Here is a 26,520-nt window from a genome sequence, read left to right on the forward strand (position 1 = left end):
TAACTTAGAAAGTCTACTTTCCAAAATGGGGTTATAGTATAGGGTATCATTTTCTTCAGCTGATGGTCATCTTTCATGTAAAAGCAATCCCAGTGGCTAATTAGCCACTGGATTTCTTTTACACACAGTGGGAGGGGACACCCCCCACCTTCCATGGCTTTCATGGGTTGTCCCATCCCATTGGGGAACCCAAGAATGCAGCCTGCATTACTGCAGGCTGACCATAGAGTTTATAGGAGACAGGAATTACACCAGTCATCTCTATAGTCTAAGAAACCGGAATCTACAAACATTTTATCACTTTGGTTTTGTGGTATATAAACAGTGCCATTTTTAGATTGGGAAAGCATCTGATTACACCAATCTTTAAGGGCTTTAAGCACAGAGGAGAGATCTAGAGTCTAAAAGACCCCATGTAGATCTAAAGTGGTAACCCGTAAAGGCTTTTAAAGCTTCACCTATGGATATTACAAATTTACATAGTTTGTTGCCGTTGCATGGGGCGTGCAGACTTTTAAAGTATGTCATGTTTGACATCTATTTACTCTGCATAACATCAGCTTTTATGCTTTATAAAACAATTGGGCAATATATTGTGTTTTTGTGCATTAAAATTAAAATGTGTATTTTTTTTAAAGAAATTGCATTTGAAAAATCACTGCACAAATACTGTGACATAACAGATTGCAACACCCACCATTTTATCCTCTAGGGAATCTGCTTTAAAAAATATATAATGGTTGTTGGTTCAAGTAATTTTCTAGCAAAAAATACAGATTTTTTTCATGTGAACAAAAATTGTCAGAAAAGGCTTGGTCTTTAAGTCATTAGAAAAGTGGGTGATGTGTGGCATAAGCATCTCATGTTGGGTATAAAATGCCAGGATAGCACAAACCCCCCACCACCACCAAATGACCCATTTTTAGAAAGTAGACAACCCAAAATATTTGCTAAAATGCATATTTAGTCCATGGAAGATTTTATTTTTTACCCCAAATTTTTGGAAAATGACATAAATTTGCCACTTAACCTCCCTGGAGGTATTCCCGAGTGTAGCTCAGGGTAATGTTTCAGCACCACAAGCGGTAACCCCGAGCTACACTCGGGAGTACTTTGCAGCGTTGTTCCGCGATCTCTTCTTCACTTACCTTGTCCTTCGCTCCCACGATGTCCCTCCTGCAGTGTCCCTGGCAATGTCCTGCAGCCGATGCCGGCATCCGTCTTCTGGGTTCCGTTCCCTGCGACGTCAGGATGTACGGGAGACAGAACTGGCGGGAAATTTAAAATTGTGAAAAAGTGACATTCACTAAATACACTAAAATCACATAGTAGAACATTACTGTATCAAAGCATTTCACATACATTTTGTCCCTAGTGCTTTGTCCTGTGCCCTGCCTGAATTTTTACTGTTCTTTCTGCCTGGAAACTGAGAAATGTGCATGGCGTCCAAAAAGCGTTCCTTTAGGTCAAAAGCGGTTTTAGACCGGCTAGAAAACAGCGATAGTAAATTAGAACCACTTGCAGAATTGAGGGATAATGATTCGTGGGGAAATTTGTCATCAGACACAGAAAACGATTTTGCGACTAAGATCAGTGATGTGCGAACTTGGCGCTATATTTCAAATTTCAGTGTTTTTGGTTTGATTACATTATTGAATTAAATGTATTATTTTTATTATATTTTTTATGATTATTTATCAAATTATAATTTATGATTTCGTGCTTCAAATTTTAACATACCCAGGATGTTTACTAGACTCTTGTTCAGACAGATTTCAGTGAGTTATTCCTAAAAATGACAGGCCTACAATAAAAAAAACACATATTTCCTTGCCAAAAAATTTACCTTTTTGAGCACAGAAATACTGACATAATCAGACCGCTAGGGAGGCTACATGATATATTGCTCACACATGCCATGATGTGGAATTACACCCCAAACATTCTGTACTTTGACTGAGTATGTATGGGAGAGATTTTTTGGCAGTCTAGCCAAGTACAGGACTCCAAAATCCTATAAGCACCTTCAGGTTTTTAAAGCATTATTTCTTATGCTATACTAGCTTTTCAGGGCCTCCGAAACTGAAATTAGGAAATTATGCACCTTCAGGCTTTCAAAGGGGTCATTGGATTTAAGGCTCCTGTATCCGTCTAGGCTTCCAAAAAGTCTCACACATGTGGTATCCCCATACTTGGGAGAAGTATCATAATATATTTTGAGGTGTAATTCCACATAAAAAAAACGTGAGGAAAAAAGAAATCTTCCATGGACTGAACATGCCTCTCAGCAAATAGCTCAGAGTATCTACTTTCCAAAAAGGGGTCAGTGGGGGTAGAGGGGGGGGAGATGTTGCTGTTGTGGCATTTCAGGGCCTCCAAAACTTGAATAGGTAGTGAAGAAGTTGAATGAGGAAATTATGAACCTTCAGACTTTCAGAAGAGTCATGGGATTTCAGGATTTCAGGCTCCTATATGCAGCTAGGCTCCCAAAAAGTCTCACACATGTGGTATCCCCATACTCAGGTGAAGTATCAGAATATATTTTGGGGTGCAATTCCACATATACCCATGGCATATGTGAGCAATATATCATTTAAGTGACCACTTTCTGTTACAAAAAAACTTTTTTCCAAACACTTGTGGAAAAAAAGTAAATCTTCTATGGACTCAACATGCCTCTCAGTAAATAGCTTAGGGTGTCTACCTTCCGAAAAGTGGTTATTTGTGGTGGTTTTGTACTGCCCTGGCATTTTAGCACCTCAAGAAATATGATAGGCAGTTAGAAAATAAAAGCAGTGTAAATTCCAGTATCTATACTATAGTTTGTAGATGCTATAACTTTCACACAAACCAATCAATATACACTCATTGAGATTTTTTTTGGCCTAAATTCATGATGAAATTGGAGTTTATTGGATATTTTTTATAACAGAAAGTAGAAAATATTTTTTTTTCAAAATGTTAGGTCTTTTTTCATTTGTATCACAAAAAATTAGCAAATACCCCAGTGGTGATCAAATATCATCAAAATAAAGCTCTATTTGTGTAAAAAAAATTATACAAATTTTGCTTGGATACAGCATTGCATGATCGCACAATTACCAATTAAAGTAGTGCAGTGCAATGCAGCAAAAAATGGCTTGGTCATGAAGGAGGATAAATCGTCCGGAGGGCAAGTGGCTAAGCATGGACTTTTCAAAGTGCAGTATTCACTTGCTCTGACAATATGTTCTTGGTGCTGCCTTTAGTTTGCAGAAAGCCACTGTGTAGTTTGAAATAAAAATAAAACTAGGTTGAAGAACAGCACACCTAAACCACCTCAAACTATGTAATTCATTGCACCAATCTAAAAAAAAATTAGTTGAAGGGAGAAAGGGAAGAAAGAGTTAATTAGGGCTGGTTACGATAAACTAGGGTTATTAAAGGGTTAAATAGAGGCAAATTGTATTTAAAAATCACTTTTTTATGTAAGGTTACTTTAACCGAAATCACCTGAAAATTGAAGCTTAGCACTTTGATCTGCAGATGAATGAAACAGAGTAGATACAAAAGTAACAATGTTTTGTTACTTTATACAATGTGTTTGTATCTTTCTATTTTGCATCTGAGCAGTAGGCAGTCATTCCATAATCATAAATAAATTGCCATGATAAACCATCGCTAATTGCAAATGTGTACATATATAAAAGTGTATAAAAAACCATCAACATAAAGTCCCAAATCCAGTCCAAATAAGAAAAAACATAGAAAAAAGTCCCAAAGTCCTGGTGTATGTGAAGTTAAATACCATATGTCTCGGATAAAATAAGTGCACCACCACCATGTATTAGTAGGACTCTTACTGGAACATATGAACCCTTAAACTAATAAGAGTCAAGCGCATGGATATTATGGCTTGGAGATGTGCATCCACCATTGCTCTCAAGCAGGGAGAGAAGCTGGACAGTATTTTCAGGAAGATCCCTTCAGTCTATTACCATCCTACATGTCTCTCCGGTGTATATAAACAATCGGTCTGTAAAAGAAGAAATAGGAAAGAAGACATCGCATAAAACCATATGGACAATCTTATTAAAAATATTCAATTCCACTCACATTTGGGTAGACAAGAAGTGCTTTGTAACAGATATAAAAAAATTCTGGTTCTGGGAACCAATCCAACTCCCTAATATGCAAAAACAGCTTGATGACATCAGGACTTTGTCATAAATTATGTCTTCTGGGGCATGGAAGCTCCGCTCAATCACCTCGCTGTTTTATAGAGCCATCCAAAGAGGAGAGGAACCTCAATCAACGACCAATCTCCTATTGTGATAAAACAAATGGCTGCCACAATACCCATACCTCGATGTGAATTTAAAAATGGCTGCTGCTGGATTAACTAAGCCTCAGTTTCAAATGAAAGATGGCTCTTGTAATAGTCCAAACTTTGGACTATTACAGGGGCCATCTTTGATTTGAAACTGAGACTTGGTTAATAGTAGTAGGCATTTGGGCAGGGCACTCTGGGAGGGAGTGTTGGAAGCTACTATCCCCCCTTGTCTATGCCATGTTCCCCACTTTAAGACTGACTTGTATTTTTTAGTCCTTTTTCAGTTTTTTTGTGTTGACAGAGGAGGATTGACAGAATACAATCCCGCTGTCTTGAAGGCAGAAAATTAAATGATCACATAACCACTGATCGTTCAGTTCTCAGTCTGCTCAGAGGGGAGAGCAGTGACTGTCTATCAGAGCTCTCCACTCTGCCCCTCCATAACTGAACTGGGGAAAGGGTAGCTGGCTCAGGTACCCAGTGGTGCACTTAGAGTCTGAGCCAGCTGCTGAGCAGGCACTGAGTGGACTCCAACAATATGGTCGGGTTCCTTCCAGAGCCTTCAGTGGCTTTGTGATGCAAAATTACAGCAGGCTTTCAGCCACTGTCAGCTGATTCAGGATCACAGAAGAGTAAAAGTAAGTGCACCCCTGTGATCCAGAAAAGAAGTATGGCTAAAAAATCTTTGGTCATACTTCTTTTTTAGTTATTTAATGCTGCTTACAGAATGTCTCCTATTGTGTTTATGTGGCAAAGCACTAAAGACTGGCTGGGTAGGAAACTATATGATTTAATGATTGAGCAGGAAACTGTGCATGCAGCTGCTTCGGCATCTACACAGGCAGATAAAACAGATTTTACAAGTGACGAATATGTAGCCATTTATGTGCTGCGGAGTCAGTGCATAAATAAATTGCTTTCCTGTGGCAGCAATGTATTTTACACATTATTTTGATATCAATTCCTTTCTGCGGGGTTTCATTTAGATTTGAATTTAACATTGCTATCTGCTTTCACAGAATCCTTGCTGAAGCTAAAAACCTCTCATTTAATGCTACGGCGGCTTTCAGAGCATACAGCAATATCAAGGACTTGATTGACAATGCTGAGGACACAGCAAAAGAGGCCAGAGTGAAAGCAAATGAAGCACTAGATTTGGTAAGGATAAATACTTAAAAACTGTAGCCACGTTTTGTACAGTATTTTTTCTTCTTTTGTAACCTTGAATGGACCATGTCAAAGCAGAAGTAGTAGCAGCACATGTCATGTGGACAGTTGTTTGAAAAAGTATATGATGGGAGAATTAATTAGTATCCAAAAAACACAACTTCATGAATTCTGTCTAGCAGAGCCAAGCCCTATCCTTTTAAAATACAACAGAAAGGCACACTACCTAGTGTGAATTACTGTGACCATTTTAATTTACCAAAAAACATATGCCCACTAATGAGTCCTTGGAAGCAGCCAGCTTGCCAGTGCACACTTGCCTCCTTCCTTCTGAATCAGGTCAAAGAGTTAGACACCAATGCTAAGTAGTCCCACTGTTGACCTAATTTGGAGTGCCATTACACAGGCATGACTGATGACAAGCTTTTTAAAAAAAAATGGTTACAGCAGCACACTAGGTTGGTGAGCATTCCAATTGTTCTTTTATTCTTCCATATTCAGTGTGTCTTTGCATATACTGAGACATACTTTTTAGTTTAATTTACTGAACGAGTGCTGCTTTATTGACTTAGGCATATTGAGTTGTCTCATACAAAGTTAAGGCACGAACGATAGGAAAATTCTGAGTGGTGTTTGCTACACACTTTTTGCAGCTGAATTCTCTTCTTATCTAAATGAAATATGGGTACTGACAAAGTACTGTATATAAGTTCAAGCAAAATGTTACAGGTTTCCATAACATCCATAGTGCATATAGCCATACCAGTCAATGGGCACTGAAAACTCTATGTAAGTTAGGTGGAAGGCCAAGAGATAAATTTACTAGAAAAATATGGTAAGCAGCTTATGAATGGTGTTAAATGGCATGTGTGAGACATAGAAAAAACTTTGTGTTCTGTAAATGTGAGAAGAAGGCTTTGATATTATAAGGGTAACTGAATAGTGTTGGAGGAACAGAAATATGCTCATCTTTCTATGTTACAGCTTACTTACCATTCTTATCATAACTTGATGGGTATGTTATGATCACATCATGCTTTCTCTTCTTGAATGAATCCTGTGCCCTGAGAAACATGAGTGCCACATTTGCTAGCCTTCATCAAAGGTTATAGTTGCCTGCAGGTTTGTCTGATCACCAGACTTTAGTTATTCCTTTCTGTCACTGACCAGTATGTAACAGATAAAGGCAAAAGTCTGTGATGTGGTGTGCTAGTACCATTGGATTGTCATAACACTAGACAACATGGGCAGCACAGTGGCTAAATGGTTAGCACTTCTGCCTGGCAGTACTAGGGTCATTGGTTCGAATCCCAACCACGGCACCACCTGCCTGGAGTTTGCATGTTCTCCCTTTGCTTGTGTGGGTTTCCTCCAGGTACTCCAGTTTCCCCCCACACTCCGAAAAAGACATGCTGGTAGGTTAATTGGATCCTTTCTAAATTGGCCCTAGTATGTGTATGTATGAATGTGAGTTAGGGACCTTAGATTGTACACCCCTTGAGGGTTAGGGACTGATGCGAATATACAATATATATGTAAAGCACTGTGTAAATTGACGGTGCTATATAAGTACCTGAAATAAATAAAATAAAATAGTATTTTTTTTCAGAAGATAATTGTAGGGTAGCCTGCATTATTCTCTAGGCAACAAGAGACCAAAGTGAAAGTTATGTCAGGGGGTTGCAGAAGACTTCAAAACAAGAGGTGCATTGACAGAAATGCTCATTGACAGATGCCCTTACACCCAGAGATCAAGGAATGCAGTGCTTGAAACTTTTGTCATGACAACGATAGGTAGACGGGAGCTTCTTTTACACTTCTAAAGGATCCCATAACATATAGTTAGACCTTTTCAGTAACGCATGGCAAAATTAGATATTAGTTCTTACTCCAGTTTGAGCTTAGGTCCAATTTCTAGGCCCTTGAATCTGTCCGCTAACCCACTGAAAATAATAAGAGACGTACAAACAAGACATTCATTATTTATTTTAATAATTCACTACTAGTAGTTTTTTTAAATCAAATATTTTCTAAAACAGCGTTGCTTTTAGCTGTAAGTCCAGTTTCTGGAAAATGTCTAACTATAGTTTCATGTTTTGCTATTCTGTTATTACTGCATGCAAATGTGACCTTTCAGGACTTTTTAATATACTGTATCTAATATCGCTCAAATCCAAAAGTAGTTTGTAAAATCGCTATCTAATATTAATCTGAATTATGCATACCAGCTCATTTTAGTGCAGCTATTCATTTTAACATAAAGAAAGCTTGTGTTCCCCTTTATTTTTAACATTTCATAGTTGTACAGTTAATTTAATTGCGTTCTTCACCATTTTGTACAGAGTATTGTATTAGAGAAGAATATTCTGTGCTGTTATTGCTATTTCAACAATGGTTGCTGTTGTGATTAATGTTTCATATTGTTAGAGCTATCCTCATGTTATTCTAGTGTATGAAAAGGAAAATAGATATCAAGAAAGCTTTCTTTTTCTTTTTGCTTTCAAATGTGTTAACGAAAAGAAAAAATGGAAATGTCAAAATTAAACACTTGGAGCTGTATTTATAAAACTGCAGGTGTGGCATTCACCAAATATTCACTTCCAGTAAATAGTCTTGGTATGTGCATTTTAAATTAATGGGATGGGTTAGCCACCTATGATTGTTTGGTGGATGTCACATTCACTGCTTTATAAATATGCCCATAGTGATAGATGACAGCATATATATCTATAGACCATAACTTCAGTTAACAAAACAGAAAATCATGTTATGAATCTGTGGGCAGACTATAGACTTTCAAGTATTTAATATTCTGAACAAACAGTATATTATCTATAAAGCAAGCCCTCACATTTCTCAATATTTGCAACAGACGCAAAAGCAAATTTCTCTATCTCAGCTCACCTCTTCCCAGCAGTGACTTAGCATCCTTCCATCCTTCTAATCTCTAATGTAAACACAAATTAGGTGCTCTGGGAGGAAGGAGCAGGGAAAGTTTAGCTGCTGAGAGAACAACCTGAATCAGTGCTTCTGCTCTATACTTTGAGAATAAATTGCTCCACAACACCTGCAGCTACAAAGGTCAAGGAAGGCTTGGTGAGAATATGTGAATACTGGAAAGTCCACAGCCTAGACATTATAAACATTCTGGAAATTTAAATTGTACTACTTTGCATTCTCAGCTTGCCTCCTCACACTTTTCTGTAATGTTTGCACTGGCTTAAAGCCTAATTATACCCTCAGTTTACATCAGCTGAATATATTCCAGGTGCAACAAAAGAGGGTGGTTAATGTCTTGCAGGTAGTTTTCTTTGTAAATCAGACATAGCCTGAGCAGAAAAGTCTGTCCCTGCCAGCAGAAATAATTTATTTACAGGGATCCAACACTTCCCTTACTAAGTCAGACCTATATCGCATCAAACTCCATGTTTCCTGCTGACTGAAAATCTCTGGCTGTAACCCAGTGGAAAATTTGAGATGAGTCCACTGCCTCATCACAGCCTAAAGAAGTATTAAAATATGAACATATTTTCACTAAATGTATTGTTATGAAATTACAGAAAAGACACATTACCTATTTAATAGGCTATATCAATGTGAGAATCAGTCCTTGTTGTTCTATGTACAGCTTTCCCACTTCACCACTTCTGTGAGGCAGTGTACATTGTTTTAGAGCAATGACACTTGGTAGTACATTTCTACATATATTTCCACTCCATTAAATATGTCTAAAGTCAAAACCTTTTTTTTTCATGTTGGATAAAGTAGGGGAGGAATAAAAAATAAAATCGCTCTCTTCAGTTTCTCATTAGGAAGATTTCCTTCATGTCCTGTAGACTCAAAAGGAAGTGAAAGGATATCTTTGAAAATCCTCTCTTATATTGTTGTTACAGGAATATGTGTCCCTAATGGAAGATTTTGCTTCCATTCCTGTGATGAAATCTAAAAAAAAAATGTCATTTATCCTTACTTTCCATCCGAGTAGCATTGTTGCACAATTATTAAAGCGTATTAATCTTCTTGACAGGGACACAGAATGCAGTAAAAATTGGCGGTGGTTTTTACCCTTCAACGAAATAAAAACAGCAATTGCAAAAAAAATTTGCAGTTAGTTATTCTTAGCTTAAGTTCACAGATTGGAAACTATCAGTTATATACCCAATCCTCCTTTTTCATTACTCTATATCCCCGTCATGAAACTAAAATCATGAGTCCTCGTTAGATACAGGGAAATGTACAACTCCTCTAGCAAATCCTCCAGGCAGGTAGTTCCACACAGCATGAGGACATCACTGCCCACAAACTCCACTTTATTCTGATTAGAAGGACCCACACAAGGGAGCAACCCTTACAAGAATAAACACTGCAAACTGTGCAGCCACAAAAATTCAATTACAAGGGTCATACACAAAAAAGGAATCATCCATTTTACAGAATCATGGAGCTGCATCCCCAGTAATGTGATGTACTCCATTTAATGCAACAAATGTAGCTAGGGAGGGGTATATTGGATAGGAATTGCAAAAAGAATCAATCTACATAGTTTTCTAAATCACTATCAAACTATTTTCTATTGTTTTTGTTTTTTTTTTTTTAACATTCTCACCTTTGTGCCTTTCCCCCCTCACTCTCATTTTACAGCCCCCAGCTTTACTCCTTATCCTACCAAATGTCTTAATTTTATTATTTAATTTTATTTTGTTGAACCTATATTTATCAGTACTGTTTAGACCTTAGAAGAAGGGGTTAGGCATCGAAAGCTTGTCCTCAAAATGTAACAAATAGTGCAAATAAATACATCAACTGACCTTTTGGCTGTACTTCTGTGGATCACAGGAGTGCAGTTCATTCTGCACTCCTCTGACCCGGTTTCAGCTGACAACTGGCTGAAGTCTGCTGTCATCTGACATCACTCAGCCGGACCCGGATCCGGACTTCAACAATCTGCTGAGAGTCTGAGCAGAGCAGAGAGTGACAGTCCCGCTCTCTGCTCAGAGCAGCTGTGAGAACTCAGTGATCATAAAATTGCTGAGTTCTCACCCTTAGAGGCGGCAGGGGACAGATGTAGCATTGAACCAATGCTGAATCCACCTAGATTTGTATGACTGGTCAAAAAAAAAGATCCCATACTTCTGTTTTAAGTGAAATCTAGAATTTTGGTTTCCGTCCTGGCAAAATCAGGTTGTGTGAAAGCTTTGGATAGCACTGGGTGGTTTTAGTATACAGTATCTTGCCATTGACTGGTGTTTGATCATTTCTGTTTCGGAATTGGAAAAGATCATCTTCAAAACAGATGATTGTTGGATTTTGTCACCTTTTTGTGGTTGAATTTAATTGCAGTTTCTTAAAAGAATCGCCACCAAGGCCAATTGAGCTTTAATATTGTTCAAATACAAAATATATACTTGGGGCTAAAAAGAACAGAATAATGAGAGATAGGAATGGAATTCAACATTATGCCTTATAGTTTATTTAAAGGATATTCACAAACCTGTCAATCATTTGTAACAGGAGTCATTAAATAACAAAGCACTATTGTAGGAGTTGGTAAAACACCAGTGAGAGAGACAGCTTTCAACTAGGAAAGCCTCTGCTGCCCTTGAAGCTCGTGCCTAATTTCCATTTCCAGTATCAGTGAAAACACAAAAATAGAACATCTAATTAAATACCTGGGCAGGGTACATAGTTAAATTGGTTGTCAAGAAAAAGTTTTATTTTTTTTTTAAGAATTAAAAGCGCTATATACTATATGTAAAAGGATCACTGCACAATAATAGAAACTTGAATACACAAATCTTTAAAAGAATAGCAAAAAATTAACCCATATGTTGAATGGAAATACAAAAAATGAATAATAGATACACCTTTATAAAATTAAAGAGCAAATAAGTGTCACTTGTATGAAATACATTTAGATTTAAGTTTGAAAGTAAATTATGTTATGTAGAAAAAAATTTTTTCATAGCTTGTAGGTTAGAACCTGATGCCTTTTCTCCATGGAGGCCTTATATTGGTTAACTGACACTGATTGAGTCATTGACCCTCAAAAAGAATGCTCATAGGAATTTCTGGCTTTTGGATGTACTGTAACTGTACTATATAATAAATTGTATTCTTATCCTGTATATTTGATTTTATTCATTTTAAATGACAACAAAGCCCAATTATAACCATTGTTTTGTTTTGGATAAAATTAGGAGGGGTTAAAACTTCTGTCAAGATTTTACTGATACAGTGCCTTAAAAAACTATTCATAACCCTTGGAATTTTCATAATTGTGAAGTGGAAGGAAAATAATAAATGGCTTTAAAAATTTTACACTTAAAATATGTGAAAAGCGTGGCTAGCATTTGTATTCAGTCCCTTTACTCTGATACCCTAACTAAAATCTAGTGGAACCAATTGCCTTCAGCAGTCACCTAACTACTGTAGTTAATAGAGCCCAACTGTGTGTAATTTAATCTCAGTATAAATACAGCTGTTCTTTGAAGCCTTTAAAGGTTTGTTAGAGAAGATTAGTGAACAAATAGCATCATGAAGGCCAAGGAATACATCAGACAGGTCAGTGATAAAGTTGTGGATAAGTTTAAAGCAGGGTTGGGTTATAAAAAAAATATCCCAAGCTTTGAACATCTCACGGAACACTGTTCAATCCACCATCCGAAAAATTAAGAGTATGGCACAACTGCAAACCTACTAAAACATGGCTGGGCAAGAAGATCATTAATCAGAATAGCGGCACAAAGGCACTGTATCTGTGTTTCCTTGGGATGTTTCCCCTCATCCTTGCTCTAGTAACCATACCAAAATGGAGGAAAATCACTCCAAGATGGAAACAGCAATTTTAAAAAATGGCAAAACGTGTTTACTCTTCTCAACTCATCATATGTGCTCAAAATGTTCTTTGTAATAATTTGTAATAATTTTGGAGAGATTCCACTCATTTTTGCTGTTGGTGACCACAAAGAAAGCTAAGCAAAATCTCCTTATTAAGAATTACAAATAGTAATTTAATCATGCCTGAGGCTTTAACCCTTCCTTCTTCTACCCAAAATTAAAAGAAAGTGTTAGTTATAGTTGGGCTTTAATTTTCCAGACTAAATGGCACCAATGTGTTGGCTGAAAAAAAGAAAAGATTCTTAGCACCAGAAATGTTCATGTATCATTAGATACCAGCCACTAACATAAACAAAATGTGATGGCTCAAAAGGACATAATAGTAAATAAAAGTCTGGATACTTTTACAACATTCAAAAAAAGCTTTGAATAAGAACCTGTTGTCCATTATTCCTTTAGAAGGCTTTGCCCCTCTGGATTGGATTGGAGTAGAGAATTCACCTTTTACTGAGAATGTAATTTCTCAAAGGGGAAAAGAAGTTTTGACAACCAATATGAAAGCTGAATGTGTATTGACATCTCTATATTCAACTTGTTACCTTTAACATAGGTAAAGTTTAAAGGTGATCAACTCACAATAGGCAAGCAGTATTACCAAGTCAGAAGCTAGATAATTCTGCAGTAATGTAGAAATAAGATCTTAAATAAGAGAGTGCTTCTTCTATCCTGAAAAGGCAGATAAAAAGATACTAGTGGGTCATATCAGTGCTCAGTTCCCTTAGCCTTAACCACCACCATGCCAAGAAAAATGTTAGGAAAATATTAAAAATGTGTGACTGCATCAACTGTGAAGTAATTTCTAGTAGATCAGGCTGCTCAGAATTCTGAGAGACTTGGCATACCAGAGATTGTGCAGCTCTCTGCATGCAGAAAAAATGCTTGTAAACTATTACAGACAAACCAAATACCCAAAGACAAAACCTCAATGCCAGAAGCACAGAGGGGATATGCAAACAGTTGTGGAAAAACAGACTTGGTTCAGGATAGACTGCCTACATTCACTAATTATGTGTTAAGAGGCTGGATCAGTGTGCGTGTTGCATGACTCTAGAGTAGGAGAGTTTTCTGCAGCTAATAGGATATACTAAGGTGTGGATATTGCTATGATATAGCTAAAGGAAGGAAGGAAGGTCACAGTCCATATTTATCCTGAAAACACCAGATAAGTGGGATGTGGGAAGGGATTCCAAAGTCAAACAGAGAAAAAGCCTATATGTTTCATCCTGTAGGACTCTTTCACAATGGGAGTATTCAGAGACTATGCTCTGTGGCTAACTGACACAGTACTGAATGTCTCAAAAGTGCCACAATCAATAGCTCTGTGCCTGCATGTGACCTTTCAGGTTTATCTTCACAAGAGTAAAGCTTCAGGACCTGGGGAGTGGTTAGAGGCTAACACACTACACTAAGGCGTGGTAAGTGCAGCTGTTTGGAGCTCATTACCCTAGGGTTACATTCTAGGCTAGTTTCATGATCTATAGTCCAGTGAATTCTGGGTACAGTCTCCTAGGCATTGCAGAAGATTAGCTTGACTGGATACCTGCTCTGGAGAGACAAGCTTGGGCAGCTTGTTTAAGGTATGAATTGAAGTTACCAAAATAAAATTATTTGTGTATGAAATATCATGATGGAAGAATATAAAATTAAAAAAATGAATTACGGTTTTCCAAAGCATAGCTGAGGAACAAGCTTTCAACTTTCTAGGACACTGGCTAAAAAAATTAAGCATAATGGTTAGAGGAGGGGAAATTGGCCTTGAATGTTTTTTTCTGTTTGCCAATGTCCACCCCCTGAAGGCTGCTGCATATAACCCACATGTTATAGTCTATTCTATAACCCTGTGCCCCGGAGAACAATAAAGAAGTAAAGTAAAGTAAATTGCCATTAGATTGACTGATCACCTGAACCTTTTTTGGGGGGCTGCCATTGTCAAAAGACAAAATGCTATTTGCATAGGCAAAATGGAAAAAGATGTGCAGACCTCCTGCAGGTAATACAACCATTGTGGCACTGCGCCTAATGAGAACTAACACTCAAATGAACAAAAAGTAGTTACTTATACCCTAATCATACATAAAAATAAACCAATAGCAAGCAGCATGTACATTTCCTTCATGTGCAGTATGTACAAATAATACCGATACCTGCAAATGAAAAGGTAAAAGTCCCTAAAAAGTATGTGTCCAAATAATTGTATGTAATGTAAAATTTCTTCTCCAATAATAATCACCACATGTGCTTTCACCTTCGAAATCACACTCACCAGATATTATGACCTCCAAGTTATAGGAAGGTCAAAAATGCACATGGTGTAATATAGACTCCCAGCAACTCCTGTATACTATATCTTCCAACTGGTTGGACAGACTATTTACATCACAGGCGTTTCATATCCCAGAACTGATTAATCGATGTTAGCTCATAAGTTTGAAACAGATACTCAAAATAGAACATACCTTCATAGAGTAGTAATGTTTAATTAAAGATATAAAAATCATAGGAAAATAACCCACATTTTTAAAAGTCTTTGAGTATCATTATACTTTCACATACTGTACATCATAACCTAAATCCAATAGAGCACCTCTGGGATATCATGTTTCGGTCCATGTTTTATCTGCATGTCTGGAATGCAAATGATTTTGTGCACGTTCCCAACATTCAATGAAGGGAAACAAACTTTAGACTGGGTGCCTTGAGACAAAGAACATTTCAAGGGCCCTGACTGGAAAAAAAGGTTGAGAAACACTGGATTACACGGACTGTTATTTAATTTTGTACTGGTATGTGTTTAAACATTTATTTTTTTTATTTTTTTTACATAGGTAACTGGCCCACAAGGATCCTTAAAAGATGAAGCAAAAAGTTCTATTCAAAAAAGTTTCCGGGTGCATACCGATGCTAAAAGGCAATCACATGACTTAAAAGGTACTGTATATGAGCTGTATGAAAAGTATATTTTTAAAAAAAGGTTTTAAATTTACCTATACCAAGTATATTATGGATAAGCTATCTCAATTATTCCAAAATCTAGGCCCAGAAATGGTGATGAATGACGGTTCCTTCTTTGTATTATTTATAGACCAAGAAAAGCTAAAGTTCAATATGGACAAAAGTACCCACAGACATTTCCCATAAATACTCCACTCCTATCCAACTTGACTAGCCCCCACAGTTGGATAAAACTATAGATGCTTTCAGGTTGTCATAAACTCCCATATTGCACTGTATTCTTTTGGTGATAGGGTGATTAGGTATTGTTTTCACTAACCATCAGGAAATCATAGTAATTAGGAATATGTCTGATCACACAAAAAAAAAAATGCAGATTTTAAACCTGACATCGTGTGTATTTACAGTATGTCTGCATATACCTACACACATATGTACACCTATAAGGGTTCATGCACAATATCTATAGACATTTTATATATGTTTCATAAATCTTCCCGCATTTCCCTGCTGTATCTGCAGCACAAAGCCTGCCATAATGACAAGCTGTACAAGGCCGTACTCTTGTAAATGCCAATGGTTCTTTGCTTCTTTACCCACACATGTGCCTCCAATGCATTTCCCAAACTCAAAAGTTGCACTTTGCAAAAAAAAAACCTGAGATGCATATAAGCAGGTACACAGTCATTCACTTGTATGGCAGGCTACATGCAGCTCCCCAGGTACAGGAAAGTGGCAGAAGATTTATGCTAGGTATAAAAAAAATACCTATAATAGTCCATGTGCATGAACCCTATGACTTATATGACTTTAACACTACTATATAGGATGTTCAGCTCCTTCCAAACGTGTAACTGTTACAGTGTACAGATGAATGCCTGAACAAGCATGTTTTGTGAGCCCATCCCCTTGTAATGAAAAGAAGTCATCCACTAAACTCTGTTCAGAAACCAACATTTTCAGGGGAGCTCCTATGCAGTTCCTCCTGCCAACCCATACATCAGTACAGTAGTAACATAGTAGTGGAGAAACGGGAGACAGACAATTCCAGCAATGTAAATTTCTAAAAAGACTTTAGAGGACAATAAGGTTGGCCATACATGGATTGAAATTGGGCCTGTTCAGCATGGACCGGTCAACTTGCAATCCATGTATGAGCAGGCTGGTTGTACAGAAGTCAATCTACTGACTGACTTCTGTACAACCAGCCTATTGTTTTTTTCCGAATGATCAATGCAGCCAACTACAGCCCGTTGAGGCAGAATCTCAGCTGTCTGAGCACAATGGTAGATTCCCCCATTCACCTCGAATGTGTGGATGGAGAATCGGAATCGTTGAATGGAAAGAGAAGTAATAGTGTATGGACAGCTTTACTCTTCAATAGAGCTGTGTTTGGATAGTGATATTTACATTCTTTTTTGCAGGGCACCTTTTTATGCACTTAGACTTTAGAAGACAGAATCTCTTTAAGAGTTGACATATTTTGCAAATGGGGAAAAAAAATAGCCAGCTTTTTCAAGATAGAAAGATCCTTCTTGATCAGGTCTTATTTAATTTAATTCAGCTGTGAAAAGATAAAATGAGCAATCCCCAAATATCTGAAAATCATGTTAATAGAAAACATACATCTCATAAAAACTAATCTTGCAAAAGATGGATGTTGCTGATGGAGTCTGATAGTTTTTGCCTTTTTAATTTATATGTAAATGTCATCTTAGTTCGGCTAGACTCCACACCCAAACAATTGATTTTCAAAGAGACACAGGACAGGTACATTAAAATAAGGGTTCAATTGTGCAAGATTATATTATTTTATGTTAACTGAAAGAGTTTTTGGTGTCTACAACTATACCAGAACAGCAGCAGCTTGCATTACCTGGCACATCAAAGTCACTGTGTAAGAACAATAGTGATGATGAATCTCCAATTCACTTTTATTTTTTAATTTGTCTGAAGGGTCATGTGTAGATGCATGATGGGTTTGATTTAGGAGTAAGGTTAAAGCCCAATCCCAGCCAATTTATCTTAGGTACAAGGTGGGGAAGAGATACTCGGTCAGGTTTTTATTTCTATCATGCTCAATTGTTTCAATTTACATTCACATACTCTCCTTTGTCACATTGCAGTTGACAGAGACAGCAATAAAAGGACATTTATTAAGTAGAGTGAAATACTGTCAGAACATCTGTTAAGTTTGAACAGTATAACTTTCTTTGTCTTCTTGTCTTGTTGACACCTCTGTCCTTTCACCAGGACCACCAGGATAGGTGGGAAATGGCCTCAAAAAAGGGCACACACACTGCAATAAAAACCTTAAAGAAAATTCTGACTTCTACCCAGTCTAAGTTTAGATAGAAAACAAATCTTTAAACAAAATTCTAACCATTTTCAAGTCTAAAATGCAAGGAATTGTCAAAAGGCATGAGGAGCTGGGCCCTGGCCTGGGAGATATATATCAATGCAAAAATATTTTTAAATATTCTTTTCAAAGAGAATCATCTCTTAATAATATTAAAAATGCTAATTTATTTTTAAAAATATGTGAAAAAAACCCTAACCAAAAATAGCTAATGGGGCTTTAAAGGTACCACACCATAACAATAGAAGTATAATAGAAACATAAAGACAATAGATAAAATTGAACACCTTTTATTAGGTTAAAAAACCACCTATAGGTGGAAAAGTTTGATAAGGCATAAACATGGAAAAACATAAAATTACAATCGGGCGGACTGACCATTTGGTAACTCGGACACTGCCCAAGGGCCCAGGGTCAGTAGGGGGCCCCATGAGATGCCCCTGGTACCTTTTTCATTTTTTGAGTTTGAGCAAGGACACAGGGGCCCCATGATCCCCTATTGCCCGGGGGCACCATGAGTTGTCAGTCCGCCCCTGATTACAATCAACAAAAAAGAAATTGTAAATTGTGGTGCTGCGCTAATAAACTATATGTGAACCCAAATACTTAATATACAATAAATAAGTGAACAATATCCCCTTAAAATCAATAATAGATAACTAAGTTAAATAAAACAAACCCCACAACCTCTCCACCCCCTCTCCTAAGTAAGATAATCCACAAATTTACACAATATTAATACACATATATTAAATGCCGTGAAACTGAGAAAACTCCTGAATGACAACACCAGTGAAAAATTATAGTGACATAAACGCATGTAAACTTTACATACCCTGGATAAACTGGTGTGAAAGAAATAATAGTGATCTTACTGGGGGATAAAGACAAAGTGAATCAGTGAAACCATTCCTTGTGGTAAACCTACGTAAAAAGAAAGAGGAATCAAATGAATAAATGCATGTATAAGCTCAAAATAACTTGTGAAAGAAAACAATACCAGTGATCCCAATATGGGATGAATAAAGTGAATCCGTGAAACTATAAATGTGGTAATTAAGAAAGAAAGAAAAAATCAGGCTCAACGCCTGTAAATCACTATATACACAATAGTGACCCCCTACTGGGGATGGGTGAACACCACAAAAAAATAGGCTAAATGCCTATAGACGTGATACGTAACCCCAAATGGGGGTTCTAAATAAGCATGAAAATAAGTGACTTCAAACAATGCTTCACACTTTCCGTATATCCACAAACATATAACGACAGTGGATAATCCACCCACTAACTTACACAAAAAATTTCCAATTCACTTTATTTTTATAATTTGCTGTGTATTTGCACACAGATCTATAAGTTCATGATATCTGGGAGTCCAGGCAACCGCGATTCATGTTTTTTTGCAATCAAAAAACTTGCCATGCTCTGATTTGCCTGATTAACAAAAACAAGCTATTCATCTTTAAGCAAAGCAACAAGATTACATTAATGCTAACCCCAAAGCTACTTTTGTTAATTTTTTCTTATGCTTTTGGGATGGTTAGGGACTGTTACACATTTTTGTGAGTAGTGATTTAATTTTATTTACTTACCCTAATTTGCTTCCCTGCTTTGTTTTTCTAGGTAAGCAAAGTGGCCTACCTGCTACTTTAGGGCATGAGAAAGCATGTGACTCTCTCACTTTTTTCCCACAAAACCTAGGGATTGGCATTTGAAGGTTTAGAGTTTCTTTACTCAAAGAGTCTCTAGGGATAACCTGAACATACAGTACCAAGGTTTGGTTTTCGAGAGGTTTGCAGTAGACATGTGCAAGCTACGAATCAAAATTCTGAAACAATTTTCAGTATTTGGAGATTGGAATGTATCTGGGGCAGCACAGTGGCTAAATGGTTAGCACTTCCGCCTGGCAGTACTAGGGTCATTGGTTCGAATCCCAGCAATGGCACCACCTGCCCGGAGTTTGCATGTTCTCTCTGTGCCTGTGTGGGTTTCCTCCGGGTACTTTTGTTTCCTCCCACACTCCAAAGACATGCTGGTAGGTTAATTGGATCCTGTCTAAATTGGCCCTAGTATATGTATGTATGAATGTGAGTTAGGGACCTTAGATTGGTTAGGGACTGATGTGAATGTACAATATATATATATGTAAAGCACTGCGTAAATTGACAGCGCTATATAAGTACCTGAAATAAATAAATATCTGAATCTCTAAATCGTAATAGTAACGAATTTCAACAAATTCAAAATTATAATGAAACAACAAATGAATTTGTATTTATTTCATTTGGATGACATGATGCGATAATTTGGAAACATCCAAAAATACGTAACAACATAACGAATGTTAATGAATGTTGATTCATATTCTTTTCTTTTTCATTTTGCATTTATATTGATCATTATTATAAAAATGCACTGCATATGAAATGGAAACATATTGCAATAAATACAGTAAGGTATAAAAAAGGAAATAAGATGATTCCTACTGTGTTTGTGTTGGATGGAGGTGGATCCATCAGAATCTCCAAATCATGATATAATTAATGAATCCAAAATTCACTTTGTTCCATTCATTCTTTTGGATGCGCATGACTCCAGTCCACCTGCCAAAACAATAACACCCACTGTGTCATTGTTCACTCCAGGAGAAGATTCTACAACTACATTTTTTTAAATTTCTCTGAATGGTAGCCAAGGTTTTCGTTTGCTAATTGGGGTCCAAAAATAACACTCGTAATTGATAACACCAAAACTAAGGTACTAAGCAAAGGGTAAGAGAATCCCAGACTGGACAAGCAGGTACCAGCAAGATTTACAGAATAGAGGGGCAGATAGGATGTGCCATTTGTGGCAAATGTTTCTGGTTTTTATTTAGTTATTTATCTATAAATGAAATTAATATCAGTATATACATTTTTCAGGGTTTAAGCATACAACTTTACAAATATTAATAGTTTTGTTATATGTGTAATTCTTTTTCAGTTGGATAATAGTAACCTTTTATGTTTGGCACATAGTAAACTAACAAATTGCCTACAAAAGTTAACTTAACAAAATTAGACACTAAAAAAAAAAACGTTATACTTGTGCTTGTCTTGTTTGTCATAAGAACTACCTCTAATTAATGTGAACCTGCTCAGAGCAGGGATTTTATTGAATTAGCAAACCCTCCAGTGGCTGTTTGGAAGCCATTTCATTTGTTATTCACATTAACTATCTATTTTGGTATCTCTTCAATGTACTATACATGTTTTTTTCAGTCCCAAAACATGTTTATCCAATTCTACAGTTCTGTGGTTGTATTATTTTCTGTATGAATGATAATAATGGCAATAGGTTTTATGTTTACAAGCAGCAGCCAATCAATAATGCTTTTTCAGTTTAAAAGTAAATTTAACCAGCACAGCTCTAAACAGTTGCACATTATTTTTCTAATTCCATTTAGTTCTCAATTAGTATCAAAAATTGCTTTCTACGTTTCAACATTTTACAGTGGATATACTGTTTGTAAGCTAGTAAAATTATCTGTTCATGTATCAAAGGCATATAAAATAAAACAAAGTGAAGTGAAAGGTTGTTTAAACAAAGTTTTTGGCTTTAGTTATGGGTGCCTGAAAAAAATCCTTCCTTTGCTTATAAGGCGTTATTTAATTAAGTCTTTAGAACAGGAAGGTAAGAGGAAAGCAGACAATACTTTTTGGCAGCTAAATTCACTTTCATGCAGCTAAATTCACTTTCAAGTATTTTGGAATAGCTTGGTGTTACAGAGAGCTGTAGTAGACTGCAGCTAGTTGTCCTGTCCAGTCCAGTGGGAGTTATTTACTCTGGCAAAGGGCATTCCACATAGCACATTAAAGAAAATATACTAGTTGAAGTTATACCTAGATCCTGACTTTGCCTGTAAATGTTGCACTTATCCTCACCCTCTTCCAATTCTCAAAGCCGTCATACTGGTCCTTTATTGTGATGTTCAACAGGGAAGTTGGAGAGGCCCAATATCAACTTTTACAGAGAAAGTCAAGATTTACTAATACAGCTGCCTGTATCTGAAAATCTACTGATTGTTTTGGCATGGTACTTTTGCTAAACCTTATTCACAAAGGTGACCGGGGTGGTAAAAACAGGTGATTGAGACATGGTTTTACAACTTCTCGACTGTCCACCTAAAACCTACAAATATATTCAGAGGGGGCTGTTCACAAACCATGGCCATTTTGCAGCAAATTTAACGTGACATTTAGGGTTGACAGGTGGCACCATCATTTCAACTTGGCCATTGAAGTCAATGGGGTCAATCCGCAATTGTGAGCCAAGCACATTTCTTCCATCAATAATTGCTATTTGAAAAAAAAAAACAAATAAATCACCTCCTGAACACCTGAAAGCATCTGCTTAGCTGTACTCTACAGGTGCAATCTGCTGTGGATTATTCAGAGAATGGTAATTGGATCAAAATATGACTGGTTCAGCAATGAGCAGCAAAACTTCAATCCATGTGTGGCCACTCCTGCTCAAGAGAATGGACCTATTGGAAAAAAGATACTCAATAAGAGGCTGCAGCCAATGACTGCAGGGCTGACCTATGCATTGTGACAGAGGAGGAGTCCCCCCCGCTGTCAGAATACAATAGCGCAGTGTGGTGGATTCCCTCATCCACCTAAGTTGTGTGGATGGAAGAATCGGTTCAGTTTTTATCATTCAGCTCGCTGGCTGAATGAAAAAACCGAGCCACGTATAGCCATCTTTAGTCTAAAGGTATTCACCGCTAACAACTGTCAAGCTGTTTGGTTTCAATGCTTCATGTCCCTGACCTTTCAGTACATAGTGAAATAAAGAATTCCAACTTTCTATGACTTATATTTGCTGCATGTTTGTTCAGGGTCTAAGCTTCAGAAGTTCTGAAACCAGAGAGACACACACAAATAGCATTTTCAGTAGGAGGCCAGAAAAGGCAACCTATACTGTATATTTTTTTTATGACAGGTATACTTTGAGAAAATTGTGTTTGCTATTGTAACTTATAGTTAAAAATCTGATTAAATTTCATTAGACATTTATGTAGACGTCCTGGTAATTTCAAAGGGTCCTCAAGCTCATTCTTGCAACTCTGAGTAAAATAATTTCTTGATAACATTCTATGTGTACATATTTATTTATTTCTAGAGAATGAAAATGACCTTGAAAAAGTAAAGGACAGATTAAAAAGTGCTGATGAGAAAAACCAGGATATGATCCGAGCTCTGAACAATACTTTCGGAAAGCTATCGGCAATGCCTAATGGTATGTATGTATTTGTGTATTACTAACTTAACTTTGGTGTAATTGAGATGGTGTTCAATTAAATAGGTGAACGTTTCACTCTTTTTATTACATACTGCACCAAAATGTACAATATACAAATTGATTTTGCATTAACATGCTGCTAATAGCTTGTAGAAACAGGATAATAAATAGAAACAGCAATAAAATGTTCATGTGGCCAAGAACATACAGTAGCTATAGCTAAAGTGCATCATGTAACTGCACAGGAGGACCAGAGCTGTTTGGATTTATGCAGACACCCATAGCATTTGGCAAACACATTGTGATGAAGTGAATGTATATAAAGTTTGGAAGCATCTTTGCTCTTCATGCCTAACCTGTGGCACAAGGGCAGCATGCAGCTCATTGTCTCCTATGATGCTGCCCCCAGAATCCAGTACCCAATAGCCAGAGTTTTCATAACTATGTAGGTAAATGAAAATATATATGAAACTGGTTTCTACTAGTTAAATGATTTGGTTTATTTCTTTTACACATTCCTAATTTTTATGCTGTATAATTTCGTTGTTCTTTTTTCTCTTTTTGTATATTTTTTCAGATTTTGTATAATGATTTTTACTGAGAGGAATATCCAGCATGGTGTCAGTAGTTGTAAAGAAGGTTGTAAAGGGTGACTTGCAAAGGAACATTAATGGCAGTGATCTCTAGTAGGCTTTTTGAACATGTTCCTAGTGACTAATATTCTCCTGCAGCACATCCCTAATTTTCAGCTATGCATATAGCTTACCTGCAGTCTTTAACTATTGCGTGTAGCATGCCCACAGTCTCTGGTCATCTACCTCAATATGTCACAGGGGGGGACTGACCATTTGGGCACTGCCCGGGGTCAGTAGGGGGCCCCATGAGATGCCCCTGATACCTTTCATAGGTTTTTTTTGGGTGCGGTGTGAGTGTTGGCGAGGACACAGGGGCCCCATGAGTTATTCCGCCTCTGGTATGTCCATTATCTGACTGTTTTTTGTATTGCATATACTGAATATTATGTTAGGACATTTGATGATGTTGGTAGTTGCATGATAGCGTACACTCCAACGTTTCAGGAATCAACTGACGCAATGAAGCCAGGGGGACCAGTGATAAAAGGTGGCCTATGGATAGCGTTTTGGGAATGCAGCCCTGCTCAGGCAGGGTTACTGTATCAACAAATGGAAAAAGAGCAAACAGGTGGCGCAAACACCTAATGCATTATCCAAGGTTTAATTTAAAAGTCAAAGAGACAAAAACATATGTATGTTTTTGTCTCTGACTTTAAATAAACCTTGGATAATGCACCAGGTGTGTGCGCCACCTGTTTGCTCTTTTGATGTTGGTAGTTGCACCTGAGGCCCTTTTTATGAAGTTGACAACCATTGCTTTGTGCAATGTTCTAGGAAAAAAAATATTTTGCATCAATAGAGAAATTAATGGTTTTGTTTTAGCATCTCATCGCACATAGTTAGATGCTTGATGATGGCGGCTTATCAGATTCTAACTGTCATATGGTGCAAATCAAAATTTCAGCCAAATATAGTACTGCTACCTCAGTTTTCTTTGCTCTATTTTTTAAAAACTACTCTTTATATTAATGCTTGACAATGATCATTAGCATCCATTTTGGCTGACTTTTTATAATGTAAATACAGGATAATAGCAAACACTCAAAACAATTACATATTACAATAATTTTTATATTACATTTATTTATGCATTAACACTGTAAGGATTTCAGGGAAACATCTTAAGTTCCACATTCAGCCACTTAATACCAGAGTAAATGTCACTGTAATGTGTAATGAAATGAAAATTTTCAATTCAAGGGAGGATAATGTTAACATTCAATTGGCAAGACATTTCTTGTATCCATTCTCTGTCTTTGCTTGACACACATTTGCCTGTAATAGATACAATGGTGAAGATTCAGACTGCAAAAGACAAAGCCAAGCAAGCAAATGATACTGCCAACGATGTTCTTGCACGCATCAAAGATCTTAATCTGAATCTCCTGGGGTTGAAACAGAACTACAGTGCATTGAAAGAAGACATTGCTAAAACCAATGCTGTTGTAAAAGATCCAGTTGAAAATGGTAAGTCTTAAATATTTTACTTTTGTATTCAAGTATAGCTACATATCAAGTTTCCAAAAAAATCAGTAGAAACGATAATGCATTCTGATTTGCAAGTCTGCAATCCTGACATCTGGCCACTCAAATTTGTTTGAACCCATCTTCCCTACCCCACTGTACAGTTGCTTCAACAACAAACTGAAGCTACTAATAGGTATAAAAAGTGCACACACCTAGAGGTGCCTATACATACTGACAGCAGATGTCCCATCATAGTAAGAAGTAGGAGGAAGAAGGAAATTCCAACACTACAGAAAATTGTTGCAGCTTTACTGGTCAGGACAGACTTTTGAGCAGAATGGGGACAACATGAACAGTCAACTGAAAGTGCCAAGCCACCTGGCTTCCTTGTCAGCAGCATATCTGCGCTTTTTACCATTCCCTCCGATTGTATTGCCCAGATCTCCTAATTCTCTTAGCTCACTCGGCCTTTAGTTGCAGCACCCTGCTGCATGACTCTCTCCTTGCCTCTAAATAAGGGTTCTCCTGACACCCTGGCTCTCTTGTAGCTCCCTGCTGATCTGTCACCAACTGCACCTGCACTATGCAGCAATATACAGTCTGGTTGCCCTGTGCAGCCTCCCTGTTTCCTATGAAGGAGAGACCTCCTGTCTCTGGGGTGGAGCTGGATAGGGCACACCTGACCCATTTTGGGAGCCCTGACCTATCCTCAGGCTTTGTATATAATGACCCTGCACACCTGAATACTCACACAAGCTGTAGGCATCCAGCGAAACCAAGACACAGGATTGAAAGTTCCATCCCACCCAAAACACTTTCAAACCTTTAAACCTCCAGGTCCTAAGTCGGGGTTACAAAACCCAGAGAAAGCTTACATTATTCCCTTAATGCAAATCCTGTGTCATTTCTACCTTGAATTTCACAGTTACAGGACCTCGCACTGTCAAAATGGAAATGGGAATCAGTTTGGCCGGTCTGTCTTGTCGGGGAAAAAATATACTAGTGTAAGATTCATGGAAAAGTTTTCTCATTTAACAATTGTAACGGGTAGATCCACTTTCATGGAAAAAATATAGTAAATTTTAAAAATGAATACGGCATATATAATTGCTACACAAGCCATATTTAATGTCATTAAAAATTATCTTTCCTTTTCAAGCTGCAGTGTTGTAATTTTCTCTAAAATTCAATGGAATATGGCAACCTAGAGGCATTCTGTACACAGGGTGGAACATATAATATGTTCCTGCTCCTGCAGCTCTCAGCCCTTATCCCCCCTCCCTGTGACAGTGGGTTGAGGATCTTCTTCCCCCCACACCTGATGTCACAATTTTAAAAAACACAGTTGTGCGGAGATCTGCCGTCCCAGCTGCATCATTCATTTACAGAATTCTGTGAATGGGAGAACTACAACTACCAAGAGCCTTTGCAGCTGATGACTTGTA

The 26,520-nt window shown here is 37.3% G+C and overlaps 1 protein-coding gene across 6 annotated transcripts in view; it reads left to right on the plus strand.

Annotated features, from left to right (window-relative positions):
- Positions 1 to 26,520, plus strand: part of LAMA2 (laminin subunit alpha 2) — a 1,220,316-nt gene that overhangs the window by 1,013,155 nt on the left and 180,641 nt on the right. For all 6 annotated transcript variants that reach the window (XM_089676131.1, XM_089676133.1, XM_089676134.1 and 3 more), the window contains 4 exons: positions 5,332 to 5,470; positions 15,202 to 15,304; positions 22,854 to 22,970; positions 24,893 to 25,075. In XM_089676131.1, coding sequence (XP_089532257.1) covers positions 5,332 to 5,470; positions 15,202 to 15,304; positions 22,854 to 22,970; positions 24,893 to 25,075 — 542 coding nt within the window. The remainder of the gene's footprint in view (positions 1 to 5,331; positions 5,471 to 15,201; positions 15,305 to 22,853; positions 22,971 to 24,892; positions 25,076 to 26,520) is intronic.

This window comes from Staurois parvus, unplaced genomic scaffold, assembly GCF_062004578.1.
Source record: "Staurois parvus isolate SC_StPar_1 unplaced genomic scaffold, SC_StPar_1.0 ptg000165l, whole genome shotgun sequence".
Classification (NCBI taxonomy): domain Eukaryota; kingdom Metazoa; phylum Chordata; class Amphibia; order Anura; family Ranidae; genus Staurois; species Staurois parvus.